General features: G+C 44.0%; 2 protein-coding genes across 3 annotated transcripts in view; one reads left to right on the plus strand and one right to left on the minus strand.

Moving 5' to 3' along the window:
• Positions 1–1,919: 1,919 nt before the first annotated feature.
• Positions 1,920–10,496, minus strand: SOCS4 (suppressor of cytokine signaling 4). Of its 2 annotated transcripts, XM_030452196.1 has the most exons (3): positions 10,295–10,496; positions 4,220–4,302; positions 1,920–3,775 (listed from the first exon to the last, which is right to left on the minus strand). In XM_030452196.1, the coding sequence occupies exon 3, from the start codon at positions 3,668–3,670 to the stop codon at positions 2,360–2,362; it is 1,311 nt and encodes a 436-aa protein (XP_030308056.1). In that variant the 5' UTR covers positions 3,671–3,775; positions 4,220–4,302; positions 10,295–10,496; the 3' UTR covers positions 1,920–2,359. The 2 variants fall into 2 exon arrangements, with proteins under 2 accessions (XP_030308056.1, XP_030308055.1); XM_030452195.1 differs by lacking the exon at positions 4,220–4,302.
• A 785-nt stretch (positions 10,497–11,281) lies between these two features.
• WDHD1 (WD repeat and HMG-box DNA binding protein 1) overlaps positions 11,282–22,437 on the plus strand; it is a 39,255-nt gene continuing 28,099 nt past the window's right edge. Inside the window, exons 1-3 of the mRNA XM_030452180.1 lie at positions 11,282–11,358; positions 14,568–14,679; positions 19,674–19,825. Coding sequence (XP_030308040.1) covers positions 11,282–11,358; positions 14,568–14,679; positions 19,674–19,825 — 341 coding nt within the window. The remainder of the gene's footprint in view (positions 11,359–14,567; positions 14,680–19,673; positions 19,826–22,437) is intronic.

Below are 22,437 nucleotides of genomic sequence, written 5' to 3' on the forward strand. Positions count from 1 at the left end.
GGTGATCAGGCATTGGAATGGGCTGCCCAGGGAAGTAGTGGATTCTCCGTGTCTGGAGATCTTTCCAAAGAGCCTGGATGTGGCACTGAGTGCCATGGGCTGGGAACTGCAGTGGGAGTGGATCAAGGGTTGGACTTGATGATCTCTGAGGTCCCTTCCAACCCAGCCAATTCTATGATTCCATGAAAAAGACCTTTAAGAGTTTTTGAGTCCAACCATAACCAAACTCCACCAACCAAAGGCAGAAAGCAATGGTGATTGAACAGATGCAGCAGGAGGAAAAGAAGAGAGAGAAAAAAAGGGCAATTTTTCTGCCATCAGTCAGACAATTATCATTTGCATATGGAGGAGGGAGAATCTCAGCTGGTAGGAGCTCTTAGAAATGTATCAATAAAGCCAGGCTGATTTATAGCAGCTGAGAGCTTGTCCTGCAGTGTGTTCATCCACGGGCGATGCAATAGATTGATGCGTTCCCATTTTCTCCCTGGAGACTTTGGTTCAGAACCTATTTAAAACTCAGTGAAAACAAACAGCCTGGTCTCTAAGCAGATGTCCCTGGAAATCTGTTTACATCATCACAGTGACAGCAATTGAGTGGAAAGGGGATTCTCTGTAGGGGACAGGAGGCTAAGGGAAGGGCAGCAGGTCCCCAGTGGAGCTGCGTGGCAAAACTTCCTTGGTAACTCCTGGAGTACCCAGCTCAAAGATTGGACCTGATGTCCACAAATCCATAGGATTCTGTGCAAAGTGAAATGGAAAGATTCAAGTAGAAGTATTTCTTAGTCTCAGGCTGCAAGCTGGAAGCCAGACTCTATGGCACTGTACAGCCTCCACACCTAGAAAACCTCAGGCAGAGGGGTAACAGCTGATTTTTGATAAGATCTTTTGCATGCATGAAATTAAACACATTTGTAATTCTGCAGGCTGGCAGTTTCAGAAGATACAAAAGCTCCTTGTGATCAAAGGAGAGGAAGCAGCAGGGTGGTTGTAGCTACAATTACATCATCTCACACAGCTTGGGCAGAGCAGCTCTGAGCCCAGATTTGCCAGAGGAGAATAAAACACCAAGAGAAGACAACAGCACTGCAGGTCACACCTGGAGCTGCACCCCCAGGCCAGCCTGGAAAGCAAAAGAGTTTCTTGCCTGGACCCAGATCCACTGAATCTCACTGGGATTTCTCCACTAATTCAGATCTGCCTATCCATGTAATGTAAGTAATGCTTTTAGGAGCATTATCCATGCGTGGTTTTCCCGGACATGGAATTTGGCAGGAGGCCACTCCACCAAATGCTTCACATTGCAAGAAAAATCTTCAGGCTTCTTTTAACTATACTTATTAAAAAAACCCAAAACAAACCCTCCTGCTAAGAAAGCAAGAAAGTTATTATCAAGTCAGGATCAACTGTGCAAGATAAGAAAGTTTAATATGCAGATTTTAAAGGAAATCTCTTCCTTAATCTCTTCCCTCCCACCCCATGCTCTCTCATTTCAGCAGCAGTGGAGTGAAAACTGGGTTTATTTCTTATAATGAAACAGTAACATAGAAATTGATTTACCAAGTCCAAGCCCCATCTATCATTAGTAACTATATCATTAGCCCTTCCAGACACTGATCAAATCCCAGTTTATGAGCTGTTTGCTTTTTACTGCTATTATAGAAAATGAAAAGCTGCTCATGAACACCCTTCCTCTTTTCCAGCCAAAATCTTTTCACAACCAGTTTGGACACGTTTGTTCCTGTACTGAGTGTTGTCCTGAACTTGAATTGTTTTTCACCTCCCTGGTGTTTAGTCCCCTGCTGTATTTATAGCAAGATCATATCCTCTTTCAAGCTTCATTTTGCTAGGAATAGTGATGTTAGAAATAGATGGATTAATTTACTGTATTAGATAAGGATGGACATACATAAACACACAGAGAGAGGCCAGAGCACTTGTTTTAAAAGAAATGCAGAAAATACAGATGAGTCAACCTTTAGTTAACAGTGCATAATTTCAAAGATGTCAGCAACATATGCAAATTACAATACAAAAGACAGATCAAGTTCAAAACTGATTTTCAGGAGTTTTTAGAACTAAAGACTACCCACTTACAGAAATACCAGAAAGCCTACCTTAAATTCCCTAAAACTCTAAGTCTGGGAACAGTACCAAAAGCCCACAATGAATTTAACTTTTAAAAAAGAGAGCTGGGAAGACTCAGTACAATTTGGTAAAAAAGTCTTAGAAGTTAGTTTGGGTGGGAAATAACCTGCAGAATAATTTAAAAAAACAACAACAACAACAAACTAGACGGAAGGAAAAGACTGAATATTCTATTTGTCTCTTTAGAGGCTATTTCATTTCATAAAAATATTCCCTAGCTTTGCTGCTCTGGTACATCAATCCTGAGTACTCTAACTTTTGATTTGTAGTGATATTCCTTCAGATACAGCTTCACTGATGGAGGGATGGGAAGGGCATCGATGCCATCGTAAGTTGTGCAGTTGCAAATAACTGTTCTACAGATGTGCTGGAGAGAAAAAGGAAAAGTCCTGTTCAGTGGAGTGGATAAAAGTGGTTCAAAGAACATACAGGAACTTGGATCTTTGTAGTGCTCCAGGAGTCCAGTGATGTCAGGAGAATGGAAGACACAAGGATCGTGGGCATCAAAGCTGAAGTTGTGGTTCCACTGCTCTATCCGGGCGTGGAGGGAGCGACTGTAGCGCCTGAAGCTCACAGAAAACAAATAATCCTCCTGGGCAGAATCTCGTAATAAAAATGTTCCCTCTGGCTTTCCTTCTAGCAGTGCCTCAGCTGCATATTTATCCATGACTCCCCAGTAGCAGGGGTTGTTATTGATCTGTAGGAGGTCTGGGACCAGGCAGTGGACATAATCGATCTGCGTGTGGTATTTCGGAGGTGTTTCCATCCGTAGCAGCTCATCATCCGTTTCCCATTTGGGTTTATTCCTTTTCCTAGAACTTGTGCAGAGTGTTATAGCCTCGTCGTCAGAGTCCATATCGCTCTCATCTTTGCTGCTCCTTACCACCTTACCCGTGACCAACTCAGACCTCAGGTCACCCCTTGAGGAGCTGCTGTCAGTGAAGTCACTGGACTGGGAGGGAGAGTCCATTCCCCCGTTGGCAATCTCATCGTCTGGCAGCTGATCCTCCTTTTCCTCCTGCTGGGATAAGTCAGTAATCATCCACTCCTCTGCTTTGGGACTTAGAGGGGCTGTGTGGCGTTTGATCAAGTGCCACCGAAAAGCCAGCTCTGAGCGTGGGGGGAAAGGACACTTGTCCAGCATTAACTCACTGAGGTGAATTTTCCTTTTGGATGGCATTCCCGAGGCATGCCGGCTGCCACAGTTCTTGATGGGGAAGCACTGGCCCACAGCATCCTGCAGCTTCTGCTTCAGAGACCGCCCCAAAAACCTATGGCCACAGGAACGGTCGAGATCCAGCTCAATAGATGAGCAGCTGTACTTCCTCTCTTGGCTCCTTAAATGAGTCCCTGATCTTCCCACATCACTTGCTGGCTCAGTGTCAGAACAGTGCTCGCTCTTTTTAGACCAGGAGAGCTTCTTTCCACTCCAGACATACCCATCCTTTCTGTCTGCACTTCTGCTCCGGCTGCTTTTGGGTCTCACGTCACTGTTTTTTGTGTTGCCTTCCTTATTTTCTGCCATTTTTGACAGCTTGGCTTCCCAAGTTGCCAGAAAACAAACACACTGGCTTGCTTGTAGGGATTTTCTACAGTAGGGAAAGTTCCTCGAGGCACTTTCTGGAAATCTCTAAGGAAAAAGAGAACACAGCTGAGTTAACAGGTACACGTGCACACAAGACCAGGTGGACACAGGGCAACAGCAACAATTAGTTGCTAACCTAATCTAAAAATAATCCAAAAATAATATGATTGAGCTGAATTCACTAGGTCACCCCACAAATCTGAGCCCATGGAACATGCTCTTAACCTTTCATTGGGAAAAGCATCCTCCAGAATAAACCATTTTGAGGTGTTTTCAGTGTATCCCTTCTGACCAGGCAGCAGAGCAGAGAGTTTTAGGTGCTGGCAATCTATTTTGCCCAGGTCCACTCTAACCAGAAGCACTTCCCATGGCAGGTGATACTGCTTTAGCTGTTTACTGAGCAAATTCTGCATCTCTTCCAAATAACCTTTCAAGAAGGAACAAGCCAGAACAGAAACAACTAGGTCAGGGTACAAAGAGCTACTGTACCTAGATGATATGCCTGTTTGCTACTAATCCACAGGGTGGGATGCCAGAGATCTTGTTCTTAACTGACACTTTTGGGTCACTTTCTGGATAGGGAAAAAAAAAAATAAATTTAAATTATATCAGTCACAGATCCCATCAATTTCTGAAAGCTGTTTTCCTTTGCCTTTTCAAACAGAGCTTGAAAATATTGAGCCCCTAAGGGATTGAAATATCTGGGGCTTTACATACTGAAAAGGATTAAAACAAATCCAGTCCCTTACTAAAAGCAATTTTAAAAGGCTGTGAAAGATGGAACTGCTTATTACTCATTAGAGAAGAAAGTTTACATTATTAAAATCAGTGTTGCTCTGAGAACCACGGTTGCTGATTCCATTCTCTTTTGTTTCCAAGAGTGTATTGAACTCTCAGACAGATAAGAGGGTTCCTTTTGACTGCTGCACTTGGAAAAAGAAAGAAAGAACAAAAATCCTCTTTTGATTACTCGGTTGAAAGTAGAGCAGGATTTTTTTTTTCAAGGTAGACAGACAGCAATATGTTGTGGATGCTGTACACTCCCCAAGGCACAGCAGAACACAGGTATATCTCTCCCATCACAATCCATGATGCTCTTGCACCAAAGTGATGTGCAGCTCCTCTCTTCCATTGAGTTTTCCTGGCTGCTGTGCTGGTTTTTTTTTTGTTTTGGTTTAAAAAAAAACCAACCCAAAACACTAATTGACATGGTAAATACTAGGCAGGAAAAGAAAAGGGCATCCACTTCCTCTCTCCATTCAATCCATTCTCATCACCAGGATTAGCCAGCATGACACAACCTCTCTGCACTCCCCTGGGGCTGCACAGGCTGAGTTTTAGTCTCTGCTCTCAGTAAAAGAATAAGAGTGATGTGCCAAGAGGCTTAGATGCAATCTGTGGGCCAAATGCAGCCCAGATGTAACTTTCACCCAGGAATTTTTTGACATTACATTCCTTACTTACAGCTCACTAACCTGAGAGCTGCAGGGGAAAGGGGAAGGGAAGGGAAAGGAGGAGATACTAAATGTAGAATGAGGGTGAGAGAGGTTAAATATTGCAAAAAAGCTGAAAAAAAATGGCATTAGAGCAAGCTAGGTGAACAGTACCTCACTGGTACCAAGTGGAATCACAGAATTGGGTCCATGTTCCAGGGATTACAAATCAAGGTTGCAATAAAGATTTCTTTTTCTCCTCTCAGGAGTTTGCAAACTACTTTTCAGTGAAAACACTGCAGGTAGGACAAAGGCAACATTTGGATATAGCACCCAAACCACCTTTATTTAGACCAAAATACATAGATTACTTTTGTAACACTGTTATTTTTCACCCAGAAACTGTGGAGCACTGAATCTTCTTAGAATAGAGGTAAAAAAGCAATCTCATTTACCCTCCTGGTGATAATCTGAAATAACTGGAGAAAAAAAAGTTATTCTGGATTCAGCCAGTGATAAAATACACAGAATCTCTATATATGGGATTTTTAATTGGGCAGAGAGATACCACTGAGGTTGCAAAGTCAAGTACTTAAAAATTAGGATAGGACAGTTTGTAATTGCTTTTGAAGCCTTCAATTATCTCAGTCTGTGCATCCAGCCCATAAAAGGAACAAGAATAGGCAGGACGTGGGCTTTTAATTAAAAACTGCAAAACCTACAAAAGCCCAGAAATGCTGAAAAGGCCCATTATCTCCTGACTTCAGCCTTGCAACTGAAATAAGCTCAGAGGTTTGTGTCATTTCTGGGTCGTTTGTTGTATTTAACTGTAAAACCACCTTCTACTTTGTACCTTTTTTTTTTTTTCTTTTTCTCTTTTCCTTTTTTTTTTTTCTTTTTTCTTCTTCCTTTTTTTTCTTTCTTTCTTTTCTATGGCAATTCATTCGTGGTACCTGAACCCTGAAAACTTCCAAGAGGAGAAAGAGCACGTGATGCTGCAGGACATGGACCATTAGCCAGCAGCAGGGAAAGCTGTTTCCCTGGGGTTTGGAGGCTGCTGGAACCAAGGCACCAATTCTGCCACGTCAGAGCAGTAATTGCTAATCAGACAGAACACTGGACCTGTGAAAAGAACATGGGATAAATGAAGGAAAAAAAAAAAAAGAAAAAGAAAAGGGATGGCATCCTACCAAAGCCAGGTTTGAACTTGACCTTGCAAAGGAAGAGTAAAGGATGGTTCGGTGGTCAGGCTGAGACTCAGAAGACAAAACCTTGGTTCCTAAATCTGCTACAAAGGTCCAAAAGCTGGCAGGCAAGCTGCCTGCTGAGACAAGCACCTGTATGCAGATGCCCAAATCCCATTGCTTGGCATTAAAACATGAGGTGATGCCTTCATACCTTTCCAAATCCATGATTCACAGCCCCACCGGTACAAACGAGGACGGAAAATAATTTGGATGCTGGAAAAGGCAGTGAGGCACTCAGTGCACTTGGGGCTATCCACCTAAACCTGCTATTACTTTCTCTCCAGATGTCCAAGGGAAATGCTGTGTACATCCACTAATGGCTCCAGCACAAGGGAAAGAGCAGGAGAGGTGGGCAAGGATAAAAGAAAGAGACAACGGAGCCTGCTTTTCCCTACAGGGTAAGGTTCAAGGGAGGAGTGCAGCTCTGTGCAGCTTACACGCATCAGTTCCCAGATCTTTTTTGGGAAATAAAATTAGTCTCCTACCTCCAAAAGCCTTCTTCTTTCTATGTGGGGACACCCCAGGCATCTTGAAAGCAGGCAGACTTGACAAAACCCTTACACTTGAAACGCGTCCTCTGAAGCAAACAGCAAGAGAAAGCAACGTGCAGGGGGGAGCAGAGTTCACTTGGGGCCATGGGATCTGGCTTGTAGTTCAAGGTTATCCAACACTGCCACAGCTTCCAGTCCCTGAGGACAAGCAGAGTGCTGGGTGGGTTCTGTTGTTGTTTTTTGTTGCTCCCTCCTTCAGGGGCACCTCTCCTGCAGAGAGGGGTGAGGGGGACAAGCACAGCTGCATAAGATGCTTTTTTTTTTGTTGTTCAAGCACTGATGCCCCAACACAAAGACTTCAAGCCCAAACTAAAAGCAGTATCTAGCAGCTATTTGGAGGCAGGAAGAGTATTACCCCCTAGCAGAGGTAGGCTGCTATCAACAACTGTGATAAGACAGTCACAGCCTCACCCTATGTCTCATTAAATCAGCAGCAAATACCCAATACCTCCAACAGAACAACCAAAACCATAAGAATAGACTTTCTTTTTAATTTATTTAATAAATACTGAATTGCTTTACCTAGATATTTCTATTCTGAGACACCAGACCCTTCCCCATAGCCCACTACCTCCAAGTCCTCTTCATCAAGCTGCTTCCCTTTTGGTGTAATGAAGAAGCAAATGGGGGAGGTTTCCAGCCCACCCTCCTGCTCAGAGATGGTCTTTCCATGTCCTGAAAATTCCATAGATGGAGATCCCACCATCTCTTTGGTGCTTCTATGGTATATGACCCTTCTAGTGAAGGAAAAATATGGAAAGTTTTCTGTCCAAGTATCCAAAAGCCAAAGTGTGGCTGTACTGTGCCTCTGTTAAACAGGGAGACTCACACACAAAGGAAGAATAAATAATTTGGGGCTTCCTCTGGAAGCTGGTATTCTTCTAGAGCTGATGGAATTCTGAGAGAGAAAAGTGAGTAGTAATCAACTGGAATAGTTTCCTTTTTTTCTTTCAACATACATAGAAGTTATTGAAAAAAATTCTCACCACTCACATGCTGTTTTCATTAATTTTGCCCATTTAGTATTTGGCCACAAGACCACATCTCAAAACCTGAACTTCCCCTGAATTTGAGCTGTTATTGACTTATTCTGGAAAAAAGCCCAACCTATTAAGGATAACATTAAGTCTCAATTCCCCTGCCTTAACTTATTTTTCTTCAGTTTTGACTATGTTTCTTTTGAGTTATGATACCATCCAAAAATACCCCAGCTGGACTCCAGAGGCCTTCCCAAGCAAATCAAAGCAACAATCACATGCACAAGAAAGAAACTAAGGATACCAATGATAACCTACAACACCTTTAACTTGGAAACACCCTTGATTTCCAACACCCTTGATTCATCTTGGCTCTGCAGACCCCAGGACTGGAGGAGGAGTAAGCCCAGGACTGTTTTATCCACAGCAGGAAGGTTGATGAGATCTAGGAGGGCTGCTCACACCTCCAGCTTTAATGAAAAGCTGCTCAGGAGCTGAAGGAGAGGCAGGCAGTGCTTGGCAGCCCCACAGGAGCCTGGCTGGAGCACTAAATCAGGAAAAGCTTTATGGTCCATGACCCACACTTGGTGCTCCACCCAGAAACTGAATGGGAGAGCAGCAGCGATTCCAGGCTCCCCCCCTGAGGCCACTCACACCTACTCATCAAGTCAGCAGCAGGCTGAGCTCCTTGCCATGATTTAAAGAATTAAATTTGATGCCACACAACTTCGGATGTGAAAGCCACGGGGTCCCCCTGTGGCCAAGGGATTCCCCTGACCCCCCCAAAAAAAACCACCTTTTTCCCCATGATGTTCAAAGAGTTATCCCAGCTGGCTGCTCCTCCAGGCAATGAATGCATGGGATTGAACTTAAAATGGCATTTGGATGGGGAAATATTTTAGGTGTACGAGGGCTTCTGGAAATTAAAATAACCAAGGAAAATAAATACAGTTGACAAGCACTTGTCTCTAGCTCAGGCAGCAGCTTGCAGTAAGAATAGCTTGGTCTTCCCACTCATCTCAGAAGTGGTTCAGCTGGAATAATTTTTTTTGCTAGAACACATTCTTCTCCCCAGAAATCACGATTTACTGAAACGTGTCAGGATACACCCATGGAAAACATGTCTCTAGACAACTTCCACGAGGTTTAATAATGAAATCTGGGCATTTATTTATTTATTTACTTCCTAAAAAAGCAGCCTGCCTGCTCTGTAATCCTGTCACTTAGTCATTCATGAAAGTACCAACAATGTGACTGTTTCAGAGAGCCCAGCCACATTCCCAATACAAATAAATCACTCTGCTCACCCCAACCACCGATAACTCTGCTGCAGACCAAAACTGAAGATAAAAGGGCTTTGCCTGGAAGCAATTTTTCTTAGAAGCAGGAATAAACTGAGCCAGATCATTAAAGCAACATAAAGGGAAAACAGCACTCTGGTTTTTAATCCATATTTCAAGTCTGTCGAGCTCCAGAATATTTTTTTGTGCTTTGAGAACCAATCCAGGCTGCTTTCCTCATATTTTTCCACAATGATTTTTTTCTTTTTACATTGCAATCGTTACCTGCTTAACTACAACCACTCTCAGCTGTATCTAGCACAGGCATGGATGCTTTCCTCCTATTTTTCCACAATTATTTTCTTTTTTTTTTGCATTGCATTGCAATCGCTACCTGCCTAACTACAACCACTCTCAGCTGTATCTAGCACAGGCATGGGGATGGCTGTAATTAAAGTAATCCTATAATTACCATAACGATCTCCAACTGGGTTTGATCCCACATCCTTTGCTGGGCCAAGAGCCCTCCCCACTCTCCTCGAAACGCTTTGGGGGTTCGGGCTAAATGGGGAGCAAGGGGACCAGCCCCTCATTTGGGCTTTTCCTGCCATTCCTGTGCCTCCTGGGAGACGGGTGGATTATTTACACTGGGTACAAGGGAGAAATAGTTTGGTGTGAGGGTGCTGAGCCCCTGTGCCAGGTTTCCCAGAGAAGCTGTGGCTGCCCCATCCCTGGCAGTGTCTCAGCCCAGGTTGGATGGGGCTTGGAGCAACCTGGGCTGGTGGGAGGTGTCCCTGACCATGGCAGGGGGTGGCAATGGAGGAGCTTTAAGGTCCCTTCCAACTCACCCTCTTGGGTACGATTCCATGCGGGATTGCCACCAAACCAGAGGTAGATACAGAGATACACATACACACGCACCCCGTACATCGGGGGCCGCGCATCCACCCACCCACCCACTCGGGATTTTCGCAGGAAAAGCGAACACCCAGCCAGGGCCGAGCCCTCCCGGCTCCACGGGGGCACAGACCCCGCCTGACCCCTCCAGACCCGGCTCTTCCCGACCCCCAACTTACCGAAGGGAGCGGCCGATGGCTCCCGCTGCCCTCCCCGGGGAAGCCGCTCCCCGCCCCAGTCGCTCCCTCAGCCGGGCAGGGCGGCCTGACCCGCGGCTCCGGCAGCAGCAGGAAGGTCGCCGGTACCTCGGTGCGGGTTACCGGAGAGAGCGGCGACAGCTCCGGATCCTCTCAGCCTGCGGAGCGGAGCAGCTCTGAAGCATCCCCGGCCGCTCCTATCGCCGCCATCCCAGCTCCTTTCCTCCCTTCCTTCCTTCCTTCCCACCTCCTTTCCTCTCCCGCCCGGTACCGGAGCAGCCTCAGCTCCGCCTGCGCGCAGCCCCGCCCCGGGTTCTGACGGGACAAGCCCGGCCCCGGGGGCGGGCTGGGCGCTGGGGCCGAGCGCGGGAAAGGCTGGAAGGGTGGCGGGGCCGGTACGGTGAGCGGGAGGGAGGGAAGGAAGGTGGCGGGGAGCCCCGGTTCCCCTCATCCCGGCGGGCGAGGTGGGGGGAACCGCAGCCTCTGATGGGGCAGGGTCGGGGGGGGGGGGGATGTCCCGGTCCATTCCCGACTGGGCTGAGCCGGTCCCGTTGGGCCTGCCTGGGGTGTCTGTGGCTCCCCGGCAGCTGGGAGTTTATTTTTTCCCCATTTTTCTGTCGCATTCCGCTTCCCCAGCCAGGCCATATCCAGGTGGGGAGGTGGATCCCGCACCTGCCCGCCCATAACCCGCTGAGGTCCAGCGGGGCCCGGCCCTCTCCTGACGGTGGGGATTGTTCCAGCGGTTCTGGCCCTCCCCTGAGGCTCTTCCCAAAGCTTTTCCTTTTAATTTAACTTAACTTCATTACCCAACCTGGTTGGGTGGGATGTGTCTGTGTGTGTGTGTGTCATGGTAAAGGGGGGGGGGGGCTGGGGTTCGGTGGTCTTGAAGGCGCTTTCCAACCCATTCCGTGATTCCCTTGGTTTTATTGCTCCGCTTTTTGTTCTCCCTTAAATAGGTGAAGGAGGAAGATGCCCTCTGTGCAGAAGCCCATGCGGTACGGCCACACCGAGGGCCACACGGATGTCTGCTTCGATGACACCGGGAGGTAATGGCTTCATTCCTGGGGACCCCTCTGAGGTGTGGGCTGGGACAGGGGGGTTCTTCTTCTCATGATTTTCTGGACCAGCCACAGCTCCCTGAGGTACTGGGATGGGTTTATGTCCTGGTTTTGCCTGGCAAATCCTTTGGGTTTTTTTGCCTGTGTTGAGAACTGGCTGTATGACATGTGGTTTGAAGCCCAGAGTTCTGAAGTTACTGATTTACAACTTAAATGTAAACATATATATGTATATATAGCATCTATGTGTATATATAGTCTATGTGGGTATATATAAAACATCTTCATGCACTTTTTATAAGAGTGATTCACAGAATCCAGCAGAAATCTGGGTAGTGTGGGAGTAAGTATGTTCACATAAGCCCTAGAAAATGAAAGATCTAGTTAGATAGATTCAAAATTAGGCTTGTTATCTTTTCTTGTAATCCTTGTGATAGTTCCTGAATGTATAAACTAAATCTTTGCCCTTCCCATATTGGTTAAAAATAGATGCTAAACCAGAAAACAAGCCCTCTCAAAATGACCTTGAGGGCTAAGTTGTGTACTGAGTAGAGTTTAATTCCATTTTCTTAATGATTCCTTCCCTTAGTTTATTAGCCTTGGTACAAACAGGACTGCTAATAACAATTCCTTGTGGTCACAAAAAGTCTTATTTGCTATTAAACTGCAATTTTTTTTAAAAAAGAAATAGACATCTCTGCTGCAGACCACTGGTCCTCTGCTGCTGAATTCTCCATCATCAGAATATTCAATATTAACCCAGTGTTCTGCTGCTGTCAAAGCCCTTACAGAACTAAGAGCAATATCACAGCCTCACCACTGGCTTTGAAGCACTCTGCTGTTTAATTTGTTTTTTTTGAGGACTGCAGACAGATTTAGGAAAAAAAAAAAAAAAGAATTCAAAGCTTGATTGCAAATTTGTGATGTCTTTCATTAAAAATGTTACTAAAACTTCTGTATGTTTGCTCTGTGACTTCAGGTTGTTGTTTGCTTCATTAAAACTGTGAATTTCCAGCAAACATGATTCCTATATTAACTATTTTTTGAGGCTTCTTTAGGCCTGGAATGTGTTAAGCTTGTTAAACTTCAGTCAAGTATGCATTAACACTCTTAGTTTTGCCCTCAACTTTGTACTTGGATGAAAGGCAAGTTTTCAGAGTCTTAAGAAGCAATTAAATGCCCAGGCCTTTGAGAAACTGCTAATGAAGTCCTTTGAGAAATAAGTGCTAATGAAGTCCTTTGAAAAATTCACTTTAGGTCCTGGAAAAAAAAAAATAAATGGATTGACAGGTAACATCTACAGGTTAGTTCAGATGAGTGCCAGGTCTAGCTGGTTACCAGAGGCTTGAGGTACTGCTACAACCTGTGATTTCCCTCCCTCCCCATGTTTAATAAGCTACTGCCACATAATCAATGCAGGTAATCACTGTATCACATAATGTTTATTGTATTTCAATTAAAAAAAACCCCCATGAACCAAAACCTTCAGTTAGCCCCAGAAGTAGTCAAGATAGATGAGGAGTTTGACATGGTAGATGAGGATTGGGTTAGGGATCAGCTGAGTAATCTGGACATCCATAAGTCGATGGGTCCAGATGGAATGCATCCAAGGGTGCTGAGGGAGCTGGCATAGGTCATTGCTAGGCCACTCTCCATCATCTTCAGTAAGTCATGGGTAACAGGAGAGGTGCCTGAGGACTGGAGAATAGCAAATGTCACTCCAGTCTACAAGAAGGGCAAGAAGGAAGACCCGGGTAACTATAGACCGGTCAGCCTCACCTCCATCCCTGGAAAGGTGGTGGAACAACTTGTTCTTGTCACTATCTCCAGGCATATCAAGGACATGGGGGTCATCAAGAGCAGTCAGCATGGTTTTATCAAGGGTAAATCATGTTTGACTAACCTCATAGCCTTCTATGAGGAAATTACTAGGTGGATAGATGATGGAAGAGCGGTAGATGTGGTTTATCTTGATTTCAGTAAAGCATTTGACACCGTCTCTCACAGCATCCTTGTAGATAAGTTGATCAAGTATGGGTTTGGTGATCAGGTAGTGAGGTGGATCAGGAACTGGTTGAAAGGAAGGAGTCAGAGAGTTGTAGTCAATGGGGCAGAATCTGGTTGGAGGTGTGTGACTAGTGGAGTCCCTCAGGGGTCGGTACTGGGACCAGTGTTGTTCAATATCTTCATCAACGACTTGGATGAGGGTATAGAGTGTACCTTCAGCAAGTTTGCTGATGACACTAAGCTGGGAGGAGTGGCTGACACACCAGAAGGCTGTGCTGCCATTCAGAGAGACTTAGACAGGCTGGAGAGTTGGGCAGAGAGAAACATGATGAAATTCAACAAGGGGAAGTGTAGAGTTTTGCATTTGGGGAAGAACAACACGATGTCCCAGTATAGGTTGGGGGCTGACCTGCTGGAGAGCAGTGTAGGTGAAAGAGACCTGGGGATCCTGGTAGACAAGAGGATGACCATGAGCCAGCAATGTGCCCTTGTGGCCAAGAAGGCCAATGGCATCCTGGGGGTGCATTAGAAAGGGTGTGGTTAGTAGGTCAAGAGAGGTTCTCCTCCCCCTCTATTCTGCATTGGTGAGGCCGCACCTGGAGTATTGTGTCCAGTTCTGGGCCCCTCAGTTCAAGAAGGACAGGGAAGTGCTTGAAAGAGTCCAGCGCAGAGCTACTAAGATGATTAAGGGAGTGGAACATCTCCCTTATGAGGAAAGGCTGAGGGAGCTGGGTCTCTTTAGTTTGGAGAAAAGGAGACTGAGGGGTGACCTCATCAATGTTTTCAAATATGTAAGGGGTGAGTGTCAGGGAGATGGAGTTAGGCTCTTCTCAGTGGTGACCAGTGATAGGACAAGGGGTAATGGGTGTAAATTGGAGCACAGGAGGTTCAAGTTGAATATCCGGAAAAATGTTTTTCCTGTAAGGGTGACAGAGCCCTGGAACAGGCTGCCCAGGGGGGTCGTGGAGTCTCCTTCACTGGAGACATTCAAAACCCGCCTGGACACGTTCCTATGCGAAGTGCTCTAGGTGGCCCTGCTCTGGCAGGGGGGGTTGGACTAGATGATCTTTCGAGGTCCCTTCCAACCCCAAGGATTCTATGATTCTATGATTCTATGATTCTATGATCTTGGTATCCAAAGTCCTTTCTGTGTCCCAGTGTTCACAAGTCCCTTGTCTTTCTTTCCCCAGCTGCATCGTCACTTGTGGTGGTGATGGAGATGTGAGGATTTGGGCAAACCTGGATGATGATGATCCCAAATCCATCAATGTGGGAGAAAAGGCCTACTCATGTGCTCTGAAGGTATCTGTGTTAACAGGATTTCTCTAAGTTGTGTCACTCTGGTGTTCATCCCTGACTGTGCAGGTCCTGGGTTTTCAAGCTTGGAGATGCTGCTTGTGTGGGTAACATTAAATATGTGCTAGGGTAATGTACAGATAATGTTAGCAGGTTTCAGTTTGTATGTTAAATATGTAGATTTTCCATCTTTTTTCTTTTTTTTTCATCTTTTTTCTTTTTTTTTCGTCTTTTTTCTTTTTTTTTCCATCTTTTTTCTTTTTTTTTCCATCTTTTTTCTTTTTTTTTCATCTTTTTTTCTTTTTTTCCATCTTTTTTCTTTTTTTTTTCCATCTTTTTCTCTTTTCCATCTTTTTTCTTTCTTTTCCATATTTTTTCCTTTTCCATCGTTTTTTTTCCTTCTTTTTTCCTTCTTTTTTCCTTCTTTTTTCCTTCTTTTTTTCCTTCTTTTTTCCTTCTTTTTTCCTTCTTTTTTCCTTCTTTTTTCCTTCTTTTTTCCTTCTTTTTTCCTTCTTTTTCCTTCTTTTTTCCTTCTTTTTCCTTCTTTTTTCCTTCTTTTTTCCTTCTTTTTTTCCTTCTTTTTTCCTTCTTTTTTCCTTCTTTTTCCTTCTTTTTTCCTTCTTTTTTCCTTCTTTTTCCCCTTCTTTTTCCCTTCTTTTTCCCCTTCTTTTTCCCCTTCTTTTCCCCTTCTTTTTCCCCTTCTTTTTCCCTTCTTTTCCCCTTCTTTTTCCCCCTTTCCCCTTCTTTTCCCCTTCTTTTTCCCCTTCTTTTTCCCCTTCTTTTTCCCCTTCTTTTTCCCCTTCTTTTTCCCCTTCTTTTTCCCCTTCTTTTTCCCCTTCTTTTTCCCCTTCTTTTTCCCCTTCTTTTTCCCCTTCTTTTTCCCCTTCTTTTTCCCCTTCTTTTTCCCCTTCTTTTTCCCCTTCTTTTTCCCCTTCTTTTCCCCTTCTTTTTCCCCTTCTTTTTCCCCTTCTTTTTCCCCTTCTTTTTCCCCTTCTTTTTCCCCTTCTTTTTCCCCTTCTTTTTCCCCTTCTTTTTCCCCTTCTTTTTCCCCTTCTTTTTCCCCTTCTTTTTCCCCTTCTTTTTCCCCTTCTTTTTCCCCTTCTTTTCCCCTTCTTTTTCCCCTTCTTTTTCCCCTTCTTTTTCCCCTTCTTTTCCCCTTCTTTTTCCCCTTCTTTTTCCCCTTCTTTTTCCCCTTCTTTTTCCCCTCTTTTTCCTTCTTTTTTTCCTTCTTTTTTTCCTTCTTTTTTTCCTTCTTTTTTTCCTTCTTTTTTTCCTTCTTTTTTCCTTCTTTTTTTCCATCCTTTTTCCCCCCATCCTTTTTCCCCCCATCCTTTTTCCCCCCATCCTTTTTCCCCCCATCCTTTTTCCCCCATCCTTTTTCCCCCCATCCTTTTTCCCCCCATCCTTCTTTTCCCCCCATCCTTTTTCCCCCCATCTTTTTTCCCCCCATCTTTTTTTTTCCCATTTAGGTTTTCCATTTTTCTTTCCATCAGTGTATGGAAATCAATTGAATTCTGCCTAATGAGTGGCAGGTATTTAAGTTCAAGCCCATGAACATATTTTACCTTTGTGCCTAAATGAAAACGTTAAAGCAGTAGAGAAAGCAGAATTTTCTAATACCTCTGAGTGCAGATCTGTATTTTTGTACAAAGTTTGTACAAATAGAAACTTGTATTTTCTGAAAACAAAAATTTAATTAATTAAATGTGCCTATAAACTTGAATATTATCACCAAATCAAACATTTTATCTAAATGAAGAGTACTTCTGACAATTAATTTTACTTCATACAGGACTGTGGAGGAATTAATCCTTATACTAAACTTGTGTAGATTTTCTTTGCCTTCACATTGTTATACCCATTTTTGGCTTTGATCACATTCTAAGAAACAAACCCATCTGGTTAAACTGATGATGCAGTCAACTTTTGAAGTTGTTTCAAGTGTTATCATACATTGTGAGCTGCCAAGTTTCCCAGCACAAGATGTGGTCACTGAGTACTGGGGAAAAACACAACTGAGGTTGGGGGCCAGGGAATTATAATCTGTATTAATCAAAAATCACTTTCCCAAAGTCAGTGCCTGGTAATGCTTTGGTAACTTTTTTTTTTTTAATAACTGGTTGATATTTTGCTCCCAAATTGTCATTTAGCCCAGGGGTGCTGCTGACCCATCATCCCCAAAATCAGAACAGGATTCTTATGTGCTGAGTTGTAACAATTTGTGGAAATGCTGACCAGAGGCAGCTCTGCTGTCTGACTGGCAATAGAAACAGAACCTGCTCTGTGAGCTTTAATCTTAATGCCTTTATTATATCTTACAAGAGTCATTGCTTGTAAATAACAAGGCAGACTAATTACCTGTATCAATTTGTGTGATAGCAAAGAATGCATCTTCCTGTGTTTAGCTTGGAAATTCTCACAGTTTTTCCTTTGTGTAGTTATTCTTATCACAGAATCATAGAATTGGCTGGGTTGGAAGGGACCTCAGAGATCATCAAGTCCAACCCTTGATCCACTCCCACTGCAGTTCCCAGCCCATGGCACTCAGTGCCACATGCAGGCTCTTTGGAAAGATCTCCAGACACGGAGAATCCACTACTTCCCTGGGCAGCCCATTCCAATGTCTGATCACCCTCTCCAGAAAGAAATTCTTTCTCATCTCCAACCTAAACCTCTCCTGGCACAACTTGAGACCCTGCCCTCTTGTCTTGCTGAGAGTTGCCTGGGAAAAGAGCCCAACCCCCCCCTGGCTCCAACCTCCTTTCAGGGAGTTGGAGAGAGTGATGAGGTCTCCCCTGAGCCTCCTCTTCTCCAGCCTCAACACCCCCAGCTCCCTCAGCCCTTCCTCACAGGACTTGTGCTGGATCCCTTCACAGCCTCCTTGCTCTTCTCTGGACCTGCTCCAGCACCTCAATCTCCTTCCTGAGGGGCTGAGGGGCCCAGAACTGGACACAGGACTCAAGCTGTGGCCTCCCCAGGGCTGAGCACAGGGGCAGAATCCCTTCCCTGGACCTGCTGGCCACGCTGTTCCTGGGCCAGCCCAGGATGCCATTGGCCTTCTTGGCCACCTGGGCACACTGCTGGCTCCTCTTCAGCTTCCTGGCAATCCAGACTCCCAGGTCCCTTTCTGCCACTCTGTGCCTAGCCTGGAGCTCCCCATGGGGTTGTTGTGGCCAAAGTGCAGGACCCGGCACTTGGCCTTGTTGAACCTCATCCCATTGGAATCAGCCCAGCTCTCCAGTCTGTCCAGGTCCCTCTGCAGAACCCTCCTGCCTTCCAGCTGATCCACACTCCCTCCCAGCTTGGTGTCATCTGCAAATTTGCTGATGATGGACTCAATCCCCTCATCTAAATCATCAATAAAGATATTGAACAGAAGTGGGCCCAACACTGATCCCTGGGGGGATGTCTTGCATTAGTTGCTAACAGAAGGTCTGAAATGTTGGGTTTGTGGCAGTTGTAGAAGAGAGGAATTCCAGAAGTCTACACCAGGTCTTCAGATATTGTGTGGTTAACACTGTAGTGATAAAGGAACATTTTAAAATTGTTTTTTGACTATTGGCTGTTTTGGAGAGCAATAAGAAAGAGGAAATAAATTGAAATCAACATATCTGTGTGATATTTTAAGAAAATAATAATAATTTGAAACCTCACTGGGAACTCCTGCCTCATGTGAAGCTTCTTATATCTCTTTAAACATACTTCAGATATGTGTTCCTCAGTATCTCAATAATCTATTTTCATAATTGATTTTTAGGGTATTTTGTTACTGATTTTCATCCCATTACTTCTTGCAAAGCAAGTGAGGTGACTTGAATGAGTTCTCCTAGCAAATCAGTGGCAGAGCCAGAAATTGCTAAAGCTTTTAGTTCAACAGAGGAGGAAAAAATCCTGGTTTTAAGTTTTGACACTAGTAGGAAAAATTCTCTCCTACTGATTTCTTGTAAGGTGCTTTTAATTAGAGGGATTTTTTTGTTTGTTTTTAAACAGTCAGATTAATAACATTTTGTGTGACTTCAGGAAGTCTTATTTCAAAAATTATTCTTCAGTAATGAAAATATCATGAACTGATCTGAGATGTTGATGCAATGTAGGTAATAAATCTCAGCTCTTGTTTAGTACTGGCTTCTGCTTTATGTATCTTCAGGATTTCTACTGGAACTTCAGACAATTAAAAAAAAAAAAAAGGCAACACTTCCCAACCCCAAACAAAATGAGGAAATGAGGCATTTCTTTATATATTTTAGAAAACTCACTGTATATAACTAAGAAATAGTGTTGTTACTTGAAGAAAAGCTATTACCTTTCCAAATACAGGATAATTATTTCATTCATTGTGTTTCTTTTGATCTTGGTTCATTTTTGGTCATCACCTTCTTCCTCTTTTCTGCAAAGAGCTAAGCTACACTTCAGGAACTTCTCATCTTTCCCTGGTGGCATTTTACTGAGAAATTTGGTCCAAGGGTGCCCTCTCCTGATGCTCCTGCATACAAATCAAGGGGATGCTGGAGTCTTCCTTTTCCAAGAGCTTTCTTGCCCATGTAAAAGGAGTGAATTTTCCATCCACCAGAAAAAGATCAGACATTTCTGTTTGAAATTCATGAGTGACTTTAAGTACACCTTATTTTGGTAAAGATAAATGTATTTTTGGTAAAGATAAATATCTTGATGCACTAAATAAATTGCCATAGTGGATTTTAAAGTCAACTGAAGCAACTGGAGTTTCAATATTAAATCCAGGAACATGTTTCTACAAGTCTGAAATAAGAGCATAATTTTTCTAGTTTCCAATGGTAGTTTAAGTGATTCAGACTGTGCTTGTCTGTGGGTTTTTTGGAAGAAATGAAAGCTAAAGAATATTTCTCTTTTATTTATATTTTATATAGATGTATTTATATATTTTTCAGCTTATGTTTGGAACATCAGAATGATTTTTTTTTTGGCTCCATGGGCATAAATGTCTTTTAGCTAAACAATTCTGTTGTGGATTTTGTTTTTAGAATGGAAAGCTGATCACAGCAGTGTCAAACAATACTGTCCAGATCCATACATTCCCTGAAGGAGTTCCAGATGGCATCCTTACTCGTTTTACCACAAATGCAAACCATGTCATCTTCAACAGTGATGGCTCCAAAGTTGCTGCTGGATCAAGGTAATCTGTGCCCAGTAAGGAAAAGCACTCTTATCATTCAAAAAAAAAATCTGGCATCTCCCTTGTCTGCTGATTTTTACCAATGAAATCATGAATCCCAGGGTTTTAAAGTATTGGGAAATCCCTTCTGGGGCTGGAGGGCAGGAAAAGAATGCAAAGGACTTCAGGAAACAATTCAGAGAGATACTTGACCCACAGAATAGTTTGAACTGGAATTTTGGTGTTGTGAAATAATTCCTTTTCTTTGGGGAAACTTGAGTGCTTTCAGCTTGCTTTCTTATGATGAATAAACAGAATTGTTCACCCAGATGGATCTCGTTGCAGCATCAAGGATTTTAGTACTGTGTGCTGAAGATAATGCTCAGGATCATGGCCCTGCAGATGTGGCTGCACATGCAAAAGTTGGAGGGGTTTTGAGTTGCCTGAGTGCTTTGAGTTATTCTCTGGCATGAGCATCACCCCCATTCTGCCAAATGATAACAGAGGACAGTTGCAAGACTTGCCTGAAGGGATTTAAATGCATAGTTTAGTTAATTTTTTTAGGGCAGCATGTTTGCTTTTCCATAATATACATCAGTCCTTTAACATAGATGTAGCTGACAATTTATATTTTTTTCATTTATTTAAGGCCCAGGTGATTGGATTTGGTGAAGTCTTTGGGCAGCTGTAGCTAACCCAGGCTCTCTGCTGGAATTTTTCCTCCACAGCAGAGTGTTGGATCTGCTCCCTGGTTCCTCTTAAGTATTAATTGGACTAGAAAGCAATTTGGATAAATATGGTGGAGTGTCAGCTCTGGCAGGTGAGGAGCAGACACACCAGCTCCATCACAACTGGGAGGCTGGGGAGCTGGGGGCAGTAACCAGGGTAATCTGAATCTGACAGAGATTGAGAGTTTGGGCCCAATGCCAGTGCCTGTTCAACAGGATCTGATGAGGATTAGAGAGATCAGGCAGATGCTGAACTCCTGTTTCTAAAACTTCTGTAAAAACCCAGGACTTCTGCAGCCTGGTCAGGGAAAAAGATCTCATAAAAGAGTGAGGCAACCCCTCCAAGAGGTCTTTTATAACATACTGAAGGAGAAGGCAACAGCCATGAAATGGAGGAGCCTAGCAAAGAAAAATTACTTGAATAATCTGTTGACACAGATTTCTCCATTTTTTTAGATAAAGTCTGCAGACTTCAGTTTTATGTAAGTTTTAACATCCAGCTGGCTGGCAAAATTCACATGAGCTATTTGAAAAATAGGTGTGTGGCTTCTTAAATAAACTAATAAAAAAAAATCCTGTTGCCTGGTGGTTTTGTTTTGTTTTTTTTCTTTAAAGTTGTCTTGCATTGTTTAGGAGAGCTAATATAATAATAGAATCATAGAATCATAGAATAGGCTGGGTTGGAAGGGACCTCAGAGATCATCGAGTCCAACCCTTGATCAACTACCGCCACAGTCACTAGATCATGGCACTGAGTGCCATATCGAGTCGCTTTTTAAATGTCTCCAGGGACGAAGAGTCCACCACCTCCCCAGGCAGCCCGTTCCAATGTCTGATCACCCTTTCCGTGAAAAAATTCTTTCTAATATCCAATCTGAACTTCCCCAGGCACAATTTAAGACCCTGCCCTCTTGTCTTGCTGAGAGTTGCCTGGGAAAAGAGCCCAACCCCCGCCTGGCTCCATCCTCCTTTCAGGGAGTTGTAGAGAGCGATGAGGTCTCCCCTGAGCCTCCTCTTCCTCAGGCTGAACAGCCCCAGCTCCCTCAGCCTCTCCTCATAGGATCTGTGTTCGAGTCCCTTCACCAGCTTGGTTGCCTCCTTTGGACCTGTTCAAGGACCTCAATATCCTTCTTGAACTGAGGGGCCCAGAACTGAACACAGTACTCAAGGTGTGGCCTTACCAGGGCTGAGTATAGGGGCAGAATCACCTCCTTGGACCTGCTGGCCACGCTGTTCCTGATCCAGGCCAGGATGCCATTGGCCTTCTTGGCCACCTGGGCACACTGCTGGCTCATGTTCAGCTTCCTGGCAATCCAGACTCCCAGGTCCCTTTCTGCCTGGCTGCTCTCCAACCACTCTGTCCCCAGCTTGTAGCGCTGCATGGGGTTGTTGTGGCCAAAGTGGAGGACCCGGCACTTGGCCTTGTTGAAGCTCATCCCAATTTTAGTTGTTGCAGTGTAGCTTCACAGACTTCCTTTATGACTCAATATGGATAAACTAAATATGGATAAACTAATGCTTAACCCTGTTGAGTTAGGTCCTGAAATCCAATTTCTCTCTGTGGGTGTTGCAGTGAAGTATTGAGAGAGAGTGATACTGAAAAGCTGTCGCAGGAGCTCTTTGGTTAGGAAATGAGCCAATGTTTTGGGTCAAACTGCAGTAATATTTGTAATTTTGGAGGAGGGAATAAAGTTGTAAAAACCCTGTTAATTCATGTTACACTAAAATGGTCCTTAAAATCCTGTTACAAAATAACAAACTATTGGCTCTCTCTATTTTTTCTTAATTTTATTTTTAACTACATGGCCAAAGAATTACAGCCACGAGTATCAGTCCCATTCAGCAGATCTTTATCCAGCCCTTTGATATCTCAGCAGAGTTTTTTATTAGGTCATAGAGAGTATT

This window comes from Calypte anna, chromosome 5A (assembly GCF_003957555.1).
Source record: "Calypte anna isolate BGI_N300 chromosome 5A, bCalAnn1_v1.p, whole genome shotgun sequence".
Classification (NCBI taxonomy): Eukaryota; Metazoa; Chordata; class Aves; order Apodiformes; family Trochilidae; genus Calypte; species Calypte anna.